At 40.6% G+C, this 20,367-nt stretch overlaps 1 protein-coding gene across 1 annotated transcript in view; it reads left to right on the forward strand.

The window, feature by feature from the left end:
- The first annotated feature begins 366 nt into the window (after positions 1–366).
- LOC125121910 (ankyrin repeat domain-containing protein 26-like) overlaps positions 367–20,367 on the forward strand; it is a 139,795-nt gene continuing 119,794 nt past the window's right edge. Inside the window, exons 1-8 of the mRNA XM_047770215.1 lie at positions 367–596; positions 5,190–5,304; positions 5,467–5,640; positions 7,231–7,337; positions 11,408–11,478; positions 15,989–16,045; positions 17,684–17,717; positions 19,863–19,932. Coding sequence (XP_047626171.1) covers positions 367–596; positions 5,190–5,304; positions 5,467–5,640; positions 7,231–7,337; positions 11,408–11,478; positions 15,989–16,045; positions 17,684–17,717; positions 19,863–19,932 — 858 coding nt within the window. The remainder of the gene's footprint in view (positions 597–5,189; positions 5,305–5,466; positions 5,641–7,230; positions 7,338–11,407; positions 11,479–15,988; positions 16,046–17,683; positions 17,718–19,862; positions 19,933–20,367) is intronic.

A 20,367-nucleotide genomic window follows, 5' to 3' on the forward strand; every position in this document is an offset into this window, starting at 1 on the left:
ATAGGCTTTAGCCTGGAACATGGAGATAGTGGGTCAGTGAGGCACCTCCCTGCCTAGTGCTACTTTTCTCCTGGGCCCCATGCATGAAAAAAACACCCTGCCTGAGGCGACCAATCCAGTGCAGGCATCTTCCTAGCATCTTGTGCTCCACCTCCATATGCCCCTCCCCCTCCAGGCCTCATGTGCCTGTGTTGAGAGGTGTTGCCTGGATACCTGTCTGCTGAGCTGAAAGATTCTAAACTGCCTACTTTGCCAGTTGGCTCTGAGGGAGACAGTGGTGGTAACCTAGAGCACTTGTGTTGGGCTCAGGACGCAGTGAAAAGCCAAGAAGGAGGTGTGGTGTGTCTGAAGCCCATTGACTGGAAGATGAAGAAGCATTTTGGCTTCAACAGTAAGGAGCCTGTATTGTTCCGGGACTCCTCCACCAGCCCCTGTGGGGAGGGTGGTAATGGAGTCAACCAGCAGCCCGGGTACCACATCCGAGACAAGGATCTCGGGAAGATACACAGGGCAGCCTGTGAGGGCAATGTGGCCAGAGTGCAGCAGATCCTGCTGCTCAGGAAAAATGGCCCCAATGATAAAGACAAGAGGAACAGGTAACCTGGTGGCTGAGGGGGGGTGGGTGAGGGTGGGGGCAGACCTGGGAGGAGCCCTCCTGTCAGTTTTTCAGAGGCTCCATGGACACCTACGTGGCACCAAAAGCAAAAGCTTTAGCTGGTTTCAAAACTGCCCATAATTCCCTTAAAGATCACTTCACTGATGGTTTTAAAGTGATTTTACTGAATACTTGCAATTATAGAAACAGAGTTCAACGTAAATGGTATTTAATTTTTATTTTTTATTCTTGTCTTCTTTTTTTTAAGAGCTTCACCTGCAGTATATGAAGGTTCCAAGGGTAGGAGTTGAATCAGAGCTATAGCAGCTGGCCTATACCACAGCCACAGCAATGGTGCATCGAAGCCCTCTCTGTGACTTACACTACAAATTAGGTCAATGCTGGATCCTTAACCCACTGAGTGAGGCCAGGGATCAAACCTGCCTCCTCACAGATACTAGTGGTGTTTGTTAACCCCTGAGCCATGACAGGAACTCCAACAATATTTTAGATTTAATGTACACAATTTTATATCTGTAATTTTATTTGTATTTATTCATTTATTTATTTTATTTTGGTTGCATCCATGGCATGTGGAATTTCTTGGGGCCAGTGGCAGCTGGACCAGAGATGCCTGCATGTTGCAGGCATGGCCTAAGGCCACATAAGGAAAGAGGCCCCTAAAATAGAGGCGTTCCCTGGTGGCACAGAGGACTAAGGATCTGGTATTGTCACTGCTGTGGCTCAGATCAGTGTTGTGGCATGGGTCCACTGCACATCATGGAGGAGCAGAGAAATAAAAATATTTAAATATGGAAAGTGAGGACAGTATCAGAAGAAGATACAAATGCCTATTCACACCTTTTTTTATGCTGACAAAGACCTTCCTAAGAATGACTCCAAATGCAAGAATTTTAGAGGTTAATTTGATAACATAAAAAATTTAAAACCCTCTCTATCAGAAAACAAGATTAACAAAAGAAAACACAATGGCCTTTACAAAATTTACAACAGAATTGTATTAAACAGATGTGTGTGTGTGTGTGTGTGTGTGTGTGTGTGTATATATATATGATATATCTCATCATTTATAGATAAGTCATTGAAATCAACAAGGGGAAAAACCTCTAAGTTGCAATTGGGCAAAGTGGCTTTTTTTTTACATCTATAAGTGACCCTTGGATATAGGAAAAAAATATATAATGTTGCTGGTAAGAAAAGGAATTTAAGTTAAAAGAGGAATGAAATACCATTTTCCCTTCACAAAGTATGTGAAGAAAAAGAACTGTGGTTCTTGTACTTACTGGTGCTTCAAGTTTAAGTCACTTTTTGACTTTTCTTTGTCTTTTTCTTTTTGAGTGTGCCAGCAGCATGAGGAAGTTTCCAGGCTAGGAATCAAAACTGTGCTATAGCAGCCACCCAAGCCACTGCAAGATCTGTGCAACACCAGATCCTTGATCTGTTGCTCTACAAGAGAACTCCACTTTTGACTTTTCAAATAAGCACTTTGGTGATAAGTATCCCATTATAGAAATGTATATCCCCCTTACACATCAATTCTGTTCATACTCAGTAGAAGTAAATCCTTAGAGATAACTAGAGATAACTTAGAGATAAATAACATGCAGTGTGCTTTTTCAACACCGCTTAAAATAGCAGTGTATTAGGAAGAATTCACAAAAAGGACTTTGTAAGTAAAATGCAGTGCATCTGGTGTGGAGTAACATGTGACCATGGAAGGTGGCTTAGATAATAGCTGTACGTTGACCTGGCAAAGATGTACTTTGGTAAATCATTGAGAAAAAAATTAATTGGATTACATATAAATACAAGAAGACTGTGGTCTTATCGTAATCAAAAATATGTACCAAAATGGAACACAATTTACTTCTGAGCATTTGTATTACACATGAAATTTTCTTTTGCTTTTTAAAAATTATGTGATTTCTTCAATCAACCTGTAAAAGAATTCTAGTAACTTCTTGTGATTAATGAAATAATCCTGGGAGAGGGCAATAATATGAATCTTGCATATAGGAACATAATTTCTCCCTTGGCATTTGTTTGATCATTTGTTTTTTTCTGAACTTTTTGGAGGATTGCTGTCTTCTGACTAGTCTTAGTCTCTTCAGAAGTAGAGGCAGGAGTTCCCTTGAAGTGCCACAGGTTAAGGATCGGGTTTGATTCCTGCCTGGGAACTTCCACCCACTGTGGGTGTGGCCAACAAGAAAGGAAAGGGAATCTTTTTATTTGTAGATTTTAGTAGGTATATATTTAATTATATATGTATATTTTCAATCATCTTTGGCTTTGTTACATATGATATGTAAGTGATTACAGATTAGTCATTTTACTTTGCATTCTTTGGAAAATAAAACATAGTATAAGTGATGAGTATCACTATTGCAAGAGTTTATAAGGTATTAGTCATGTGCTTATGAAAATAAAAAGTAAAAATAAGCATGTATAAATGGTTATTAATATGGAAAAAAATGTTGCATTACTTTTCTAGATGTTTTCCTTAGAAATACTGAACACTCCAATTCATTCATTCTTTTAATCTGTTTGTTAATCAAGTGTGACTTGAATACCTATTTTGTAGCAGACATATTCTACTCAGGGCCCTTCATCTACCTCTTAGAACCCTGTCCTCCTTAAAGGCTTCATATTGCCTCCTGTGAGCAAGGAGAGAAATTTAAAATTAAAGCATTGACTTAATCTCAGCTGAAGCTTATCCTCCCTTCTTGCACACAAAAGCTTTTCTAAAGGTAGGAAATTGTAAAAGATAACCTCTACCTGTCCTTTTGAAAACTGATAATGTTATTAAATACTAATAATGATCTTTGGAAATGATGGATTTCATAAATCTATAAATCCAAATGATGAATAAAATGAGCCATGCCTATGCACTGGAATCCTGAATTTTCTGGGGCTTAAAGTTCCCTGAAAAGCAGAATAAGAAGTACTTTTTTAAAAAAGTTCTTGGTTTGTTTAGTTTTTTGTCTTTCCCCATACTGCTTTTGTTTATCATCATCATCATCATTATTGTTGTTGTTGTCCTTTTTGGGCCACTTCTGTGACATATGGAGGTTCCCAAGCTAGAGGTTGAACTGGAGCTGTAGCTGCTGGCCTGCAGCAGAGCTACAGCAGTGCAGGATCTGAACTGCATCTGCAACCTACACCACAGCTCACAGTAATGCTGGATCCTTAACTAAGGCAGAAATCCTCATGGATGATAGATTCATTTCTGCTAAGCCATAATGGGAACTTCCTGTTTTATTGGTTTTTAAATTGAAATATATTTGATGCACAATATTGTCCATAATGCTTTTAGGAAGTAAAATGTATTTCAGTGCCAGCTGTGGGTCTAGAACTGCAGTAGACCTGTTGTATAGATCATTATTGCACTTAGTCCATAAGGCACCATGGACTGTATGATGCCCTACTCTTTTATGTACCAATAAGAAATTTTAGGAGTTCTATTATGACAGTGCAGGTTAAGGTTCTGGTGTAGTCCCTACAGTGGTTTGGCTCACATGTGTGGCAGGAGTTTGATCACTGGCCATGGAAATTCCACCTGCTGCAGGTGCAGCCAACAAAACAAACAAAAAAAACACCCCCAAACCCCAAAGAAATTAAGAAATGTTGCCAACTCACAGATCTAGAGAACAAGCTGGTGGGTACCAGGGGACAAGGAACGGGGAAGGGCTAATATAGGGTAAGAGGACTAACAGGTACAAACTATTAGGTTTAAAATAAATTACAAGTGTATGTTGTACAACAGGAATATTGCCAATATTTTATAATAAGTATAAATGGAGTATAGACTTAATATTCTGTGAATCCACAGATTGTATCAGTATACACATATAACATCTATTTACATTAACTCTACTTCAATTTAACACACAGAAACTGGAGTTCCTGTCATAGTGCAGTGGTTAATGAACCCGACTAGGAACCACGAGTTTGTGGGTTCAATCTCTGGCCTTACTCAGTAAGTTGAGGATCCCACATTGCTGTGGCTGTGGCTAAGCAGGCAGCCGCAGCTCCCATTTGATCCCTAGCCTGGGAACCTCCATATGCCACAAGTGAGGCCCTAAAAAAAGTCAAAAAAGACAAAACAACAACAACAAAACAAAAAAAGGCAGAAACTTCAGACAAAAGACATCAGGATAATTAAAACAATAGAAAAACTGAGAAATGACAAAAAAAAATATACTGCTGCTAATTATAGTTCTGACATCGTGAATTATTAATTGTATTCCAAAGTCAGAGATGCTTTATTCAGATTTTGTTGATGGGGAAATGGAGGCACAGAAAGGCTAAATGACAGTTGAGAAGTGACAGAGTTCAAGTAGAATTCAAACCCAAGTGGAGCTGAATTTCTAGGTCATGTTCTTTGTCTTCGGAGATGTTCTTTCATTAATGTGCTTGCTGAGTGATAAGAGCTAAGAAGTATTGCTCTTTCTTCAGAAGCAAAGTAAGTATTTCTCTTAAAGGGATAGGAACAGCGTTTTACTGAATGTTTACTTCATTGTATGTTTTGAAATAGTACAGTGCAATGTCCTAAAAAGCCCACTCATTTTGATAGGACTGCTCTGCATCTGGCCTGTGCCAGTGGCCATCCAGCAGTGGTGACTCTACTAGTAGAGTGGAAATGCCAGCTTAACCTTTGTGACAATGAGAACAGGACAGCGCTGATAAAGGTATGTAGGCGCCAACCATGTTACCAGGAAATGCATTTGATTCATGACTTAGAGTGAAAATGTGTTTATCTCCTTTCAGTCTAAGGCTTTGGTGAAACTTGTGGAATGTTTCCTTTGAATTCTCAGAACTTACCACCTGTTTCTTGGCATAATTACTGACAGGCTGTCCAGTGCCAGCAAGAAGAATGTACCAGTATTTTGCTGGAACATGGTGCCGACCCAAACCTCGTGGATGCCAGTGGCTGCACGGCCCTCCACTATGCTGTCTTTGGTCAGAATATCTCCATCGCAGCAAAACTGCTTTCATACAATGCTAACATTGAAGCAAGAGACAAGGTATGGCTCAACTAACTTCATTTTCTTAAATACAAGTGGTTGTGGGGTTTGACATACACGTATTTTATTTATAATGCTGTGTATACTGAGTACTATGCATCAGGCCCTGTTACCCGGGAAACCACATCAGAGGCTAGAGAAAGGTGGTGCCCACAGAAAGGGAAGAGCTTGGTCTCCCAGCCACCCTTGACCCCAGAAGGAAAAACTTCCCCTTAGGCGGGAAGGCTCAGCCTCCACCCATTCATTGGCTCAGCATGTAACAGTTAGGAGATAGTTGCAGAAATCTGCATTTCTGGCCGCTCTTAAAGCATCAGTCTGGTCCCCCTTGAGCCCTTAGGACTGTTTGGTTTGCAGTCAGAGGCCAGCCCTTCCAGGTGGGGCCTGAGTTCCCTGTGTGCTGTGCTCCCTTGAGTTCTTCACATCCTTGAGTCACCAACTTTGCCTCCTGAAGCATTTAGGAGTTGACAATTTCTCTTGGACAGTTTCCTCTGATAGAAATGTGAAGATTGTAATGCCTGTCTATATTAATTTATAGTCTAGTTCATAGTTTACAATAATCTCTCAAGAATGGGAAGTTAGAACTTATACATTGTTATTTGTTTTTTTGTTTGCTTGCTTGCTTGTTTGTTTGGGGGCATATGGAAGTTCCTGGGCCAGGGATGGAATCTGAGCTGCAGCCATAACCTAGCTCATAGCTGTGGCAGTGCTGGATCCCTAACTCACTGCGCTAGCCTGGGGATGGAACCCTCCCAGTCTCAGAGAAAGCACCCGATCCTTAACCCTCTGGGCCACAGCAGGAGCTCCATCAGCTGCTTTTAAGAATTCTCTTTTTTTCCTTATACATGTAAAGAATCAATTCCAGTTGGAATATCTAGCAACCTTAGGAGGTTAATCATGGCAGTCATTGGTTAGGTTAAGCATACTGCAGACAGCATTAGATCATTCTCAGCATTGTTCCTTAAAAATGAAATTGGGAGTTCCCGTTGTGGCGCAGTGGTTAACGAATCCGACTAGGAACCATGAGGTTGCGGGTTCGGTCCCTGCCCTCGCTCAGTGGGTTAACGATCCGGCGTTGCCCTGAGCTGTGGTATAGGTTACAGAGGCAGCTCGGATCCCGCGTTGCTGTGCCCCTGGAGTAGGCTGGCGGCTGCAGCTCCAATTGGACCCCTAGCCTGGGAACCTCCATATGCCGTGGGAGCGGCCCAAGAAATGGCAAAAAGACAAAAAAAAGACAAAAAAAAAAAGAAATTGATTTAAGGGCTATGTTGTGTTATTATCTTGGAGTATTGTTTAGAGTCCTGGTAGAGCAAGAAAATAACTACACTTATGGTCTACCTGAAAAATACTGTGAGAGAAGCAAAATGCTCAGAACTATTGGAAGTGAGTTTTGGAGACTGAAACTTTGCAGTTAATCTTTCAAGGGGGTAGAGGAGGAGAATTTTAAAGAGAAGGAGCACTGAGAAGGAAGGGGGTCCTTTTTATGGACATTCTGTAGTATCCATTTAAGTTCAGAGACTCTTTTTTTTGTTTTAAATTCCATTTAGAAATGTGTCCTCTTGTACACTATAAATTGTTTTTGCTGTTTTACAGGATGACCTTACACCACTTTTACTTGCTGTCAGTGAAAACGAACAGCAAATGGTGGGATTTTTATTAAGGAATCAAGCAAATATACATGCGGTTGATAAGATGAAAAGGTACAGTAGTTCATTCTGAAGGAAAAAAGCATGGTGCTGTTCTAGAGTGGTAAGAGATGAAATTAATAGGTATAACTTATCCTCAACACATCATCAGTAGGGAATCAAAGCAATTATTCTGACTGGGTAGCATGAAAATCACTAGATCACAGGATATTTGTTTTCCTTTATCATATCCACTAAGGTCACTTTCAACCTGATTTTTTGGGGTCTCATGATCTTAAAAGAGCTGAGGGATTTCATATTAGTCAACTTAAAAAGTTTGGACTCTTAATTTTTAATTTATACAGTATTAAATTTCTGAATGTCTTTATGATATATTTTAACCTCTACTTTGTATATATTTTTTCCTTAAAAGATGCGTATGAAACATAAAGGAGTTGGTTTTGACTTTTTTAATTTTTTTGGCCACACCTGTGGCATGTGGACATTCAGATCCAGGCATCAAATCCTCACCACAGCTATAACCAGGAGCCATAGCAGTGACAGTGCCCGATTCTTAAGCAGCCAAGACACAAGGGAACTCCTGAATTTGTCATTGGAATGAATCTTTGCTTTACATTGCTTTCTTTGAAGAATAGTGGTGATCTTAGGTTATACTAACTGCCTGTTAATCCCTACTACCAGATATTATGGACTCATCACTTTTAGCCTTTTTTATTTCTAATATAATTTGGTGTTTTTATTTTTTAAATTTTAATTGATAAAGATAAAAGGAGGAAAGATAGCTTTGATCGAATAAACATTTCCCTTAATGAAAACAAGTCGTAGGTGGGTGATGAAGGGGGAAGAGATGAGCTTTAGTTTAAGACTGGGTTTAAGTCCTAACATTCCTACTTGTTAGATGTATGACCTTGGGAACCGTACTTACTGTCAAGGAACATGTTTCCTGATAAGCAAAGGAAGGATAGTAATATATCCTTCAGGCATGGATGTTTATAAGAAAGATTCTATATCCTGTTTTTAGGGCCCAGCACATTCTTAGTAGTGTCATTAACGATAACCATGATTGCTTTCATTGGCATTACTATTACTATTACTATCACTATTAATATTACTATTGTTTTAAGCCTACAAATAGCTTTTTCTTAGCCTGACCTCTAGCTGATTCAGAAGCAAATGGTATGAGTAAGGAAGAAATGGGAAATTCTTCCTTTAAATACTCACTCACTTCAGATAAGTGACCTCAGCATAATTTATTGTCCCATCAATGACTTTAAAGTAGCCACTTCTCTCACATGCTATTCCAGCAGGGCAGAAGACTTCTTTTTTGGCCCTTCATTCTAGCTTTGGATGTAATTTACAAAGATGAACCCTTGAGCATGTAAATGGTCAATTCTACATGGATGGGCAAGATATTAACTTGATAAAGCATATCAAAATAGCTGCTTAATTCAGTTAACTAGAGTTCTGAAGCTTGAAGCTCTCTCTCTGTATTTTAGAACAGCCCTCATACTTGCCGTAAATTATGCCTCATCAAGTGTAGTCAGGCTTATTCTTGAACAAGGCATTGATATCTTTTCTCAAGATCGCTATGGACGGAATGCAGAAGACTATGCTGTTATCAAGGGTCATCATATGTGAGTGTTTGCATTAAATTACCATTTATATCCCTAAACTGAAGTGACAAATCACTTACCAGTTCCTTGTTATGTTTCAGAAGAAAATTCATAGTTTGATGCAGGTGGCTTGGGAATGCCTTGGAGATATTCCCCATCATCAGCTGGACACCAGGTCAAAGGCCAGACTAGTTTGATGTGGCCTGGGCACAGGATTCTTGATTCCAGTGCTTTTAAGGCCTTGATCCTTATGATGCTAACATTGTCTGTTTCATTCCAAGTGTTAACCCCTATGTGTGGAGCACAAAGTGTGTCCCATCTCTGATTTTTTGAACTAGCTATTTGGGTCTGAAGTGTTCAGTTTAAACAGAAAATCCTATTTTTTGGTTTTCTTGGGGATTTCCTTCTCTACTCTCCCACTTGACTTTTCCAAGAACCTAAATGATTCCCTGAAATCAAGGAGACAGTCCTCATCCACAGTCATTAGGAGGGAAAAAGTGATGTTCCAATCATTCCATTGTTTCCATTGATTCCATTACTGCAGCATTGCTATGAAAACTGGCCTTCACAGGGGTCTCCTTGGCAGCTGAAACTCTGGAGTCTGGATGTTCTGTAAAGACCTTTTATTGTCTTCTTGCCTTTTCTAGGGCTGCTCCTGCGGCATATGGAGGTTCCCAGGCTAGGGGTCTAATTGGAGCTGTAGCCACCAGCCTATGCCAGAGCCACAGCAATGTGGGATCTGAGCCGCATCTGCGACCTACACCACAGCTCACGGCAACGCCAGATCCTTCCGGATCCTTCACCCACTGAGCAAGGCCAGGGATCAAACCTGCAGCCTCATGGTTCCTAGTCGGATTTGTTAACCACTGTGCCACGATGGGAACTCCTGTAAAGACCTTAATTAAAATCATTTTAATGGAAAAGAAAAAAGAAACTGGTCCTGCAGTCAGGTCATGATGGATCTCTTCTCCCAGGATGCCCTTGTTTATCCTGGTTCCTCTGTCTTCATGGTGACTTACCCTTAGCCTGGATAGTGACACCATTTTCATTTCTCTTACATAGGCTTGTGGCTCCGTCACTGTTCCACAGCATTGGCACCAAGTCTGGCAGCTCGGCCTCCTACCTTTAACCATGCACACCCTGCACCCTGCTGCCCAAGCTTTGTGTGGAGTGCACATCGTAGCCCAGATCTTCACAAGGAGCTATTCTTGGAGGCTTTTGATTGTCTCTTCTCCTAGCAGATGTTAGTGGGGACCATTTTAGGCTGTCAGAGAGATTCCAGTGATGCTGCAGGGAGAGATCAGACTTTGCTTTCTCCTTTAGTACCAGACATGAACCTTAAGGCTGCATTCTATCCTGTGGAGGATCTTAGGTTTTGGAAGGTCCCATGCCATCCTTCCCAGACTAGTAGGTACCAGCTGGCCTGAGAGTCCATAGTTAAGCTCGGCCCCTCCAGTCTTGTTTTCCACTGTCCTCAAAATCTTCCAGATGCTTTCCGTAGGTGTCAACCTTCAACATACTTTCAGATTCTCATTCCTAAAGATGCCATTCACCAGAAATCGCTGTACCTTGAGTAGGTTAGTTGGCATTAGCAGAGGGAAGCCCTGGCCATGACTCATCAGTGCCCAGCCTACAAGTAGGGTTATGTCTTCCATGTAAATTGGACATGACCATGGAGCTGAAGCATCATTCTAGTATAGACCTGCTGGTTCAGAGTTTGAGTAGATAGAGAAGGAAACCGTAGTGGTCCAAGCCAGGTCCTGACTTCTATTAGGTTTCTGCTCTTGGTGCAATTAGCTACAATAATGGGGGACCACGATGTTCTCTAATTTAATGAGGCCATATATTTATAGATAAATCCACGTACAAATTATCTCATAGCTGAGATTCCCTAAATGGCAAACCACAAAAAGAGAACAGCTACTCACCATAATTAGAAACATTTTTTTTCCTGAAAACTGCAATGTTGGAATATTATACCTATGAAAAAACACAGATTGGGTTTTTCTTCGGGATTCCAATATAGCTCTAGTGATAAAGTTCAAGAAGGAATGATTCTATTCTTTTGGTCTCTCTGTGACCATTTTGGGGGGCATATTATCTCCTCAAACCCTCCCAATGCTCTTGTGAATTTAAGCAGTGAGACTCCTGTGTCATAAAAGAAGACTTTGAGCTGAAGAGATGCAACTTTTCTAGGAACAAATAACTGTTAGTTACAGAGCTAGGATTTCGCAGTTGCAGATACTTTCCATATGTCAAGCTTTCCCTAGTTAATTTATGGCACTTTCCTGCCGTCAATTCAATGACTACTTCACAATGATTTATTTTATTCTGTAATTATATGCTAAGTAAAATATTTGTAAAATGTACAAATTTGAAGTATATGGAACAGCTGAAGTTTTGAAATTAGCTCTGGTATTGTCAGACATCAAAGAATTTAATATATATGGTAACTGGTTTTTACATGAATATTAAATAGTAATACTATTTACCATATTCTTTTGTACATAGGAATCACCACATGATTTTGGAGTATAAACGAGAAATGGGACCTAAAACTCCTGCTCAAGATAGTAACCTAGGTAAGACTGCTGATAGTGAATTACTTTTAGTGATCTTACCATAGAGAATGTAAGAGTGAGGACATTTTGATAATGAAAGAGCAATGAAAAGATCCTTGTGTAAATTGCTTCTGGATTTTTTTCAGTTAATTAAATTCTTAATAGTTTAGCATCCAGAATTGTTTAAGAAATAAATTTACATAATTTAATATCAGAGACAGTGCTGTTGAAAAGAAATGAATGCATTTAGCTATGGAGCTTAAAATCCTATAAATAAGAAAAATGGTTTTTTTGTTTGTTTCTTTGAAGGCCACACCTGAAGCATAAGGATGTTCCCAGGCTAGGGTTCAAATCAGAGCTGAAGCTTCTGGCCCACACCACAGCCACAACAATACTGGATCTGAGCACATCTGTGACCTATGCTGCAGCTTAGGTCCATAACCTGATCCATAACCCACTGAGCAAGTCTAGGGATGAACTCACATCCTCACAGAGACAACATTGGGTCCTTAGCCTGCTGAGCCACAAGGGAAACTCCTTTCCTTTTTTTGCCTGTTCTAGGACCGCTTCCGCAGCATATAGACATTCCCAGGCTAGGGGTCCAATCGGAGCTGTAGCCACCAGCCTTCGCCAGAACCACAGCAGCATGGGATCCGAGCTGTGACTGCAACCTATGCCACAGCTCATGGCAGTGATGGATCCTTAACCCACTGAGCAAGGCCAGGGAATGAACCTGCAACCTCATGGTTCCTAGTTGGATTCGTTAACCGCTGAACCACGACAGGAACTCCTTTTCTTTTTTTAATGGCTATATCTGGCCCAGGGATTGAAACAAAGCTGGAGCTGCAGAAATGCCAAACTCTGTAACCCAGTGTGCCAGGCCTCAATTTGAATCTGCACCTCTGCAGTGACCGAAGCTGCTGCTAAATAAAAAAGAATTCTATGTTAGTGTGTTGCATTTGCTGTATAATCACATCATAACAAATCGGTCTTGTTATAAAAATGGCCCTTTAATTTTTACAACACACGGATTACATTTCATAGATGAGTATTAGTCATTGCATGGTGATTAGTCTCCCTATAAAAGTTACCTTCTGGGAGTTCCCGTTGTGGCGCAGTGGTTAACGAATCCGACTAGGAACCATGAGGTTGCGGGTTCGGTCCCTGCCCTTGCTCAGTGGGTTAACGATCCGGTGTTGCCATGAGCTGTGGTGTAGGTCGCAGACGTGGCTCGGATCCCGCGTTGCTGTGGCTCTGGCGTAGGCCGGTGGCTACAGCTCCGATTCAACCCCTAGCCTGGGAACCTCCATATGCCGTGGGAGCGGCCCAAGAAATAGCAACAACAACAACAAAAAGACAAAAGACAAAAAAAAAAAAAAGTTACCTTCTTGGACTTCCCATGTGGCTCAAAACAAAAAAAGTTACCTTCTTTAAAACTGGGAACTTAGCAGTTGATTCCTGGTACTAGAAACAAATGACAAAAAACAAGAACTGCAGAACTGAGCCAGTGCTCAGCATACCAATAAGATATTATTTTTTAAAGCTACCTGCCAATAATACAGAAATCGGAAAAGCAATGCCTGGCCAAGAAGCGCTGGTTATTTTGCATATTGTTACACCCAGCCAAGAGGTCTCGCTTTTACCAACTTCATTCCTCATGAGTCCAAAGAGAGTGAGACGGAGTGACTTCATTGGAACCAGATATTTTCTTCTGTTTGTTGGACTAATGTCATGACACTAATTTTGTGTGAACAAGATTCTTCTTTGCCATTCGTTAAAGGATTATCCTAACAATTCCTCAAGTAGCCCAACTTGGGACTCATCCAAATCTTAAAAAAAAGCAGAAAAATACCTCATGTGGTCAAAAGCACTACCATTCCCTGGATGTAGCACCTGGTACAGGGAGCCATCTGAACTATATGAGGACACCTTAGTATTCCTCTGTCAGTCAAAGAACTTCCACATGCTGATGTTACAAGTTATTGGAGATAGAAAGATGGTGGGTGTCCTTCAAGTTGCTGATCATAGAGTTGTCCCTGCTTAATGTCTGTATTTTTCTAGGCAGGATTTTCAAAGAAAACATTTTTATTTCTTTGTTAATTGTTCCCTTAACAAATATCTGTCAAGTGTCTAGCAGGTATTAAGCACTATTCTGATGCTCTCGAATGGAATCATTTGAAACCCTGCTCTCCAAAACCTTGTTCTTATCATTGCCACTTTTATTCTTTACCATACTTGATCTATGATTACTGTTTCCCAAAGCTACTAGGAGTTGATAACTGTCCAGATTTTTCCATTGTTTTTATTGGTGTTGGATAAGTACCAGCTATTTTAAGACCATGGTTAGGAAACAAGTTTTTAAATAGTGGGTGGTCTTTAAGGTAAGCATGCAGAGTGAGGAGAAATTGGGCAGCTAGAGAGGCAGAAGGCCAGTGTTTGGTAGGAGAACCATCTGTTAGGATTATCTGTCCTACAAGAAGAACAGCCATGAAAAGCTTTAGATGCACGAGTGAGCTTAGCAGGATTTATAAGCAGCTCTGTTCCACTGGGGCACAAAGGGTGCTGTGGGAATGGTTAAGAAAGAAGACTAGAGGAGAAGGTAGGGGAAAGTAGGAGAGGCTCTTAACTCCACAAGGGGACAATGTGAAGGTCTCTTGGAGACAATCTGAGACACATTCTGCAGGGACCCCCCCCCCCAAGGAATTTGAGTACCAGCCAATTATAAAAATGTGTCTCTGGAGAGGTCCCTGGTGGCTCAGTGAGTTGAGGATCTGGCATTGTTACTGCCAGGGCCCTGGTTACAGCTGTGACACAGGTTAGATACCTGGCCTGGAAAAATGGTCACACCTACCTTTATAACTCTTTCATGACTGCAACAGGTGCCCCATGCAGGGGCAGGGAATGTGGTCTGGCCTGGTGAGGACATCTACTGGTGTTTGTCCAGAGATGGTCAAATCCTGGAGGCCAAGGGTGAGGAAAATTCTTGTCTTTCTTCCCTGCTTCTTGTGGAAACACTTGACAGTTTTTCTCAAGTGCTTGGTACGCTCTTCTAGATGAACCCTGGAATGAAATCCGGCAGCATCAGAGGCAAGCCATTGTCAGACCCCTGACTCTGACAGGGAGTCACCATGGCATGTTTTGATGGGAGTTTCTCATTTTGATCAGAAGCCATTTAGAGACTAGCAGTGTGGGAAAAGTGACATCTCATATATCTCATTGCAGAAAACTAAGATAATGCCACAGAGAAGATAGAAGGTGATATGCTGCATATCCTAGTTCTCAGTAGTTTGGAAATTCGGGTGATACCAGTAAAAAGTCAGTATGTGACTGTTTCTGTCACTCTTGATTCTCTTTTAAGTTGCCTTCTAATATCTTCACTTTTATTCCTGCCTTCTGAATCTCAACCCTAATGACAATTGTCTTGGGCTCTACTACTATTAGAACACATTTCTAACATAACTTATGATTGACAAATGGGTCCAGTTCTTTTAACGTAATTGGCTACCTATCCTAAATTTTTCTTGTATTCCATTAATTTCCTGTGCTAAACTGCTTTACAACTGTACCACAGTGACAGGGTTGCTGATGATGATCACTCATAATTTTAAAGTGTCTCCTGAATTGTCAAATACGAATTAAGTCTTACCTGGCATAGTTTTAATGTGGAATACATTTAAAGGATTGTATTTTTTCAGAAAGCTGAAACCTGTGGTTTAACCAGAATATACTTTCCCTTTTCCCTTCTAAGAGAGTTTAAGAGTACTATTGATTTTTAATGATCAAGTCTGCTATTTTTGAGATGGAGCGGATAACTCACCATTCATCTCACCCTTCATCTTGGATGCAATTTTTCTTTAGCTTTTTGACTTTTCTGGTCAACACCTGCCCTCAATAGGTACACCAAGTATTTAGTTTCATAAGATTAGGAAAAATAAAGAAATAAAAAGGACTCTATAATCAGAAGTACATTATTTTATTCTTATGCTAGTTATATGGTTTCACTTATCCCAGTTCATTGATGATTCCTGATTTTATTTCATTTCATTTCATTTCGTTTCATTTTTGGTCTTTTTGCCTTTTTCAGGGCCATTTCCCATGGCATATGGAGGCTCCGAGGCTAGGGTCCTAATCGGAGCTGTAGCCACCGTCTATACCAGAGCCACAGCACTGTGGGATCCGAGCCGCATCTGCAACCTACACCACAGCTCACAGCAATGCCGGATCCTTAACTCACTGAACAAGGCCAGGGATCGAACCCACAACCTCATGGTTCCTAGTCAGATTTGTTAACCACTGAGCCACAATGGAAAGTCCCCTGATGATTTTAAGAATGAATTAAACACTACTTATTTGGAGAAGATTCACTGATGTTTTCATTTTCTTCATAGGAAAATTCATGCTATAGAACATGTTATTAATCATCAGGATGCGCTCTCTTTTTTAATTCTGTTTAAAATATGGTTGTTGTTTGAGTCACATTATTTTCTGACATCACTGTTTCATCAATCCCTTTATAACTTTATTGAAATAGATCTAACAACAGAGGAGTCTCCAAGGCAGATATCAAGAGAAACAGATTCGACACAAGGTATTCTGTGAAAGGACCTGGCTGTAATTCCACATAACACATTCATCCCAATCATAGCAATTTCATGTAAATAATGCAAATGTTTCAGTGGTTCTCCAAACCACACCAGGCAGGGTCAGGCATTTGCTACAATTCCCAGGATTCAGTGTGTGGTTGTAGTCAGGCTTGGGACTGATTACAGTGAAATAATACAAAACAAAATCAGCCCAGGGGAAGATGTGGGGAGTGAAGTCTAGGGGAAAAACAGGTGCACACTGGCAGGAGTCCTCTCCCTGTGGAGTTACCACATGGGCATCATTCCTCCAACATTAGGGGATGACAGGTTTCCTTCCACAGGCTCATCATTCAGACATGCTCTCTCTAGCATATGCCAAAGGTCCAGACTCCCAGAAGGAAAGTAGGTGTTCTGCCTAATCCCCATTGTTTGTACTGTGTAGGCACAGGAGCCACTCTCATCCCTGAGAGCGTGGTGGGAACTCTTTCCCAAATCGAGGTCTGCAGGCCCCAACCACTGGCTGGCCATTCAAGCGGAACTTTGTAAGGATGGCAGTCTTAGACCTGCTGTACAGAATCATTTCTACACAGCACTTATAGCCCCATTGTAATTTTTGGTGTTGTCTTAATATTTTATCTTCATAGCAAGTCACACAGGTAGCAAGTAACAATGTAATGTTGCATTAGTTTCAGTTGCATCATGCATATGAAGGTGCAGTGCTGTTTTTGGGTTCATTTTGTACTTTTGGTAAATATTTAACATATTTATACAGCAATTCCTGTGACACTCTTAATTAGACTCTATTATAGGTAATTAGACTCTATGCTATTAAGAATTATACTCTTATTTATCTAGGTATATGTCTTAGATAAAATAAGCATAATGATTCTTATCTTATACTTAGAATAAATGATGTCTTTGAATTATATGAATGGCCCAGCTTGGATTCATATTTTCTACCTCCCTGTTTCTATTTTAATTAGAAATCAAAAAGTCATGACCCAAAGTCTAGTTTCCATCCCTCACCATCCAGGTGAACACCTTTACCTATTTTCTCTCCCCCATCCACCTTTTAAGAGATTATATTTTTTAAAACCATTGTCTATACTCTTTCCTGCTTGTCTCACAAGTAGAATAGGGACAGAAAGAGTTAGTGCCCTAGGTTTTGCCATCCTTGTGATAGGGTGTTTTCATCTGAAACTGCAGAGCTGGAGAAGTTGTGTTACAACAGTCACAGCCTAACAGTGTGAGTGTGTTCTCTTCTAACTGCTCCAGGTGATGGAAGTCCAAAAACATCCTGCTGTTTCAGTTTGCTATTTTGAGTTTATAACACTCATTCTACTAATGCTCTCCTCTTCTGTCAGTCTCATAGAGTTTGGTTAGACCTATGATCATTATAAAGAGCAGTTCACTTTTAGGCAACAAATAGAGATAAAGACCATTCTGTTTTTTGCATTTGGTGAACATAAAGGAAGGGAAGTGGTTCTTGTGCATTAATTGCATATCAGGACAATGATCAGTATTCCCCCCAGGGTTGTCTCTAGGTATGCTCCCAGAGGGACACTTTTTAACAGAGCATATTTTGAATATTCCATAAGTTTTTGGTCACTTACAATATGCTTTCCTTTTTTTTTGTTCCATAGTGCATGAGAGTTCTGAAGAAGACTCTTTCAGCAGGTAGGATTTATGGGTTTTTAAAAATAACATGTTAAGGGCACACAGAAGAAAGAAACTAACATCTGTTGTGTGTTCTCCTCTGGGTTAGGCACTGTGGTGTGTGCTTAATTGTTGTTACCTCATAGAGTCCTGACAACTGCTTTGTCACATGGCTGTTCTATTGTAGTTTATGTTTCATTAATTAGGTAACTGTGGTTTAAGGAGCTTGATTAACTGATCTCTGATTCTGTAGTTAAGAAGTAGCTTATCTTGTTTTGACGGTTAGCCTGCCTTTCTCCCAGACCCCCTCTCTCATCCCTCAGCAGAGACTGATAAGTCCATGCAGCACTAGGGCCCAGATAGAGACCCCAATCAGATCAGCTCAGAAAGGCAAACCTAGTTCTGTAAGAGCTCTGATTTAGAGTTTTCCTAAGAAGGCTAGTTTGTCCAAGGCTTTGTCCTGATGTATTTGACAGTCACAGTGGCAACTAGTACCTTATTTTGACCATGAAAGTGTTAGGGCAGAACCCAGGTAGCTGTGACCACAGAACCATGGGGTTTGACACAGGCAAGACCTTACTAGGCAGGTCTTCTTAGGTAGAATGATATTGACTTGCCTTAGGATGAATTACTATTTTTTTTTTTTGAGGAGGAAAGTATCTATGTAGAGACCATGTTATTGAATTCCACATCTGTAGAGAGCAGATTTCTATTCAATGTCTCAACTTACTGACCTCCAAGTCTGATTTTCCCCTCAGGTTAGGACCCTTGCCTGGTTCTCTGAAATTTTCTCTTTTGTTCCCAGAATCTCTTTTCTTCTTACATATCAGTCATAGACCTCAGTTGGGTGGCTTGCCCCATGTCTGTGTTGGGAGTGGATGACAGAGGCTCCAGTAACTCGTTGGCTAGGAACAGGGAATTAGGGAGTTCCTGCTCATGGTTCTCTGAGCCCATCATTGTTGTAGAAACCATTGCCTTCATGGGCGGAAACCATAAAAATGGGCGACTGACCCTGAGGTGTGCAGAAGTGTGATGTGGGAGAGCAGCCCATAGGAAGGGAGATATTTAGCAGTACATAAAAAACAACAGAAGCCTAGCTCCCAGGACTCTGTTTTTACAGCGCTCTCTCCTTGGGTATCTGAGTGCCTGGATGGCATTTTGAGACCTGGCTAGTTTATGTGGACCTGAATAACCAGGTCTTGTATGGGAATACTAATTAGACTTTATAATTTTTATTTATGCACCCCTCTGGGAATAGTTTAGCATATGAATTTAACATATACATTTGTTCTTTGACTTTCATCTTCAGCCGCACCTTTGGCATGTGGAGGTTCCTGAGCCAGGGTTTGAATCCAAGCCATAGTTGCCACCTATCCAACTGCTGCTGCAATGCTGGATCCTTAACGCACTGTGCCATGGTGGGAACTCCTCTCTTTGACTTTTGTACATTCCACTTTCAAACATTTCAAGGAACTCCCTGTCCTGTTCTAGAGGAAAGGCAAGGAATGGGGCCTTCTTGATAAGTGTTTTCCCTGCTAAAGAACCAAGACTGCCTTTTTTGACACACACACATTAGTCTTTGAACCAAGGACAGGCAATGGAGAAGGAACAGTGCATCTTTCTACTTTGTTTTAGGTCAAGTGTGTTCCAGTTTAACCGAACAAAAGATAAGCCCCTTGTAAACAGGATTTTCAGTTCCGCTCTTAAGATGTTTGGTGCAAACACATTAGTCTCAGGGTCTGCTAGCATATTGGCTTTTACTCTTTGTTATGGGAATGAAGATTGGGTCTTTACTAGATATTTGATATGTCGGGAGTGATGGAAGCAGACATAAGTAGCAAAAATCTTGTTAAAAACAGAGGCCACTTTTTAATTATGTCAAGGACCTTTATTTAATACATAGAGACCCAATCCTCAACTTAATTTTGTTGGTGGTATTGTTTAAAGGAATGAACTCAACTCTACCCAATATTCTCAGTTAATCTGTATAGGCAAAGAGTCTGAAAAAGAATGGGTAAGTGTATATGTGTAATGGGATCATTTTGTTGTACAGCAGAATTACAACATTGCAGAGCAGAAATGACCCCAGCATTGTAAATCAACTATACTTGCATCAAATGTCAAAAAGTAACTGACTCAGTTTTCTTGTATGTCTTTGCCATAAAGTTTTTCCAGCAAACCTCATGTTGATGATACATGGCCTACATCAGATACAGTCACTGATTTTGATCTCGAGGTAAAGTGCTCTTGTGAAACGAGTTTTCCTGCTGAATTTAATTTTGTGTAGTATTTACTCTGTAAAATGTATGAGTGTTCTACCTATCATTATTTTGTTTGTAATGGAAAGCTGGTTAGAGGAAACCATTTTATAAGTATGACTAGGTGAGGTTGTTTGGTTTGGTTTGGTTATTTTATTTGGTGGGGCATGAAGAAAAAATGAGCTGGAAATTATATAATGACAGGACAGTTGTGTTGGGAAAAGCTTTCCCACAATGCAGGGACTATGAAATTTGTCCAAGGATAAGTGTTGTTCTGATGACTTTTCAACCACACTGACATGACTTTTGGGATACTCAGGTCTCAATGGAGTCTTTAGTGGATACAGTTCCTTGGTGGAATAATTATGAGCTCTTCCTGGGGCCTTTTACTTTCAAACCTTTATAGCCCGTGT

Source organism: Phacochoerus africanus, chromosome 3 (genome assembly GCF_016906955.1).
Source record: "Phacochoerus africanus isolate WHEZ1 chromosome 3, ROS_Pafr_v1, whole genome shotgun sequence".
Lineage (NCBI taxonomy): Eukaryota > Metazoa > Chordata > Mammalia > Artiodactyla > Suidae > Phacochoerus > Phacochoerus africanus.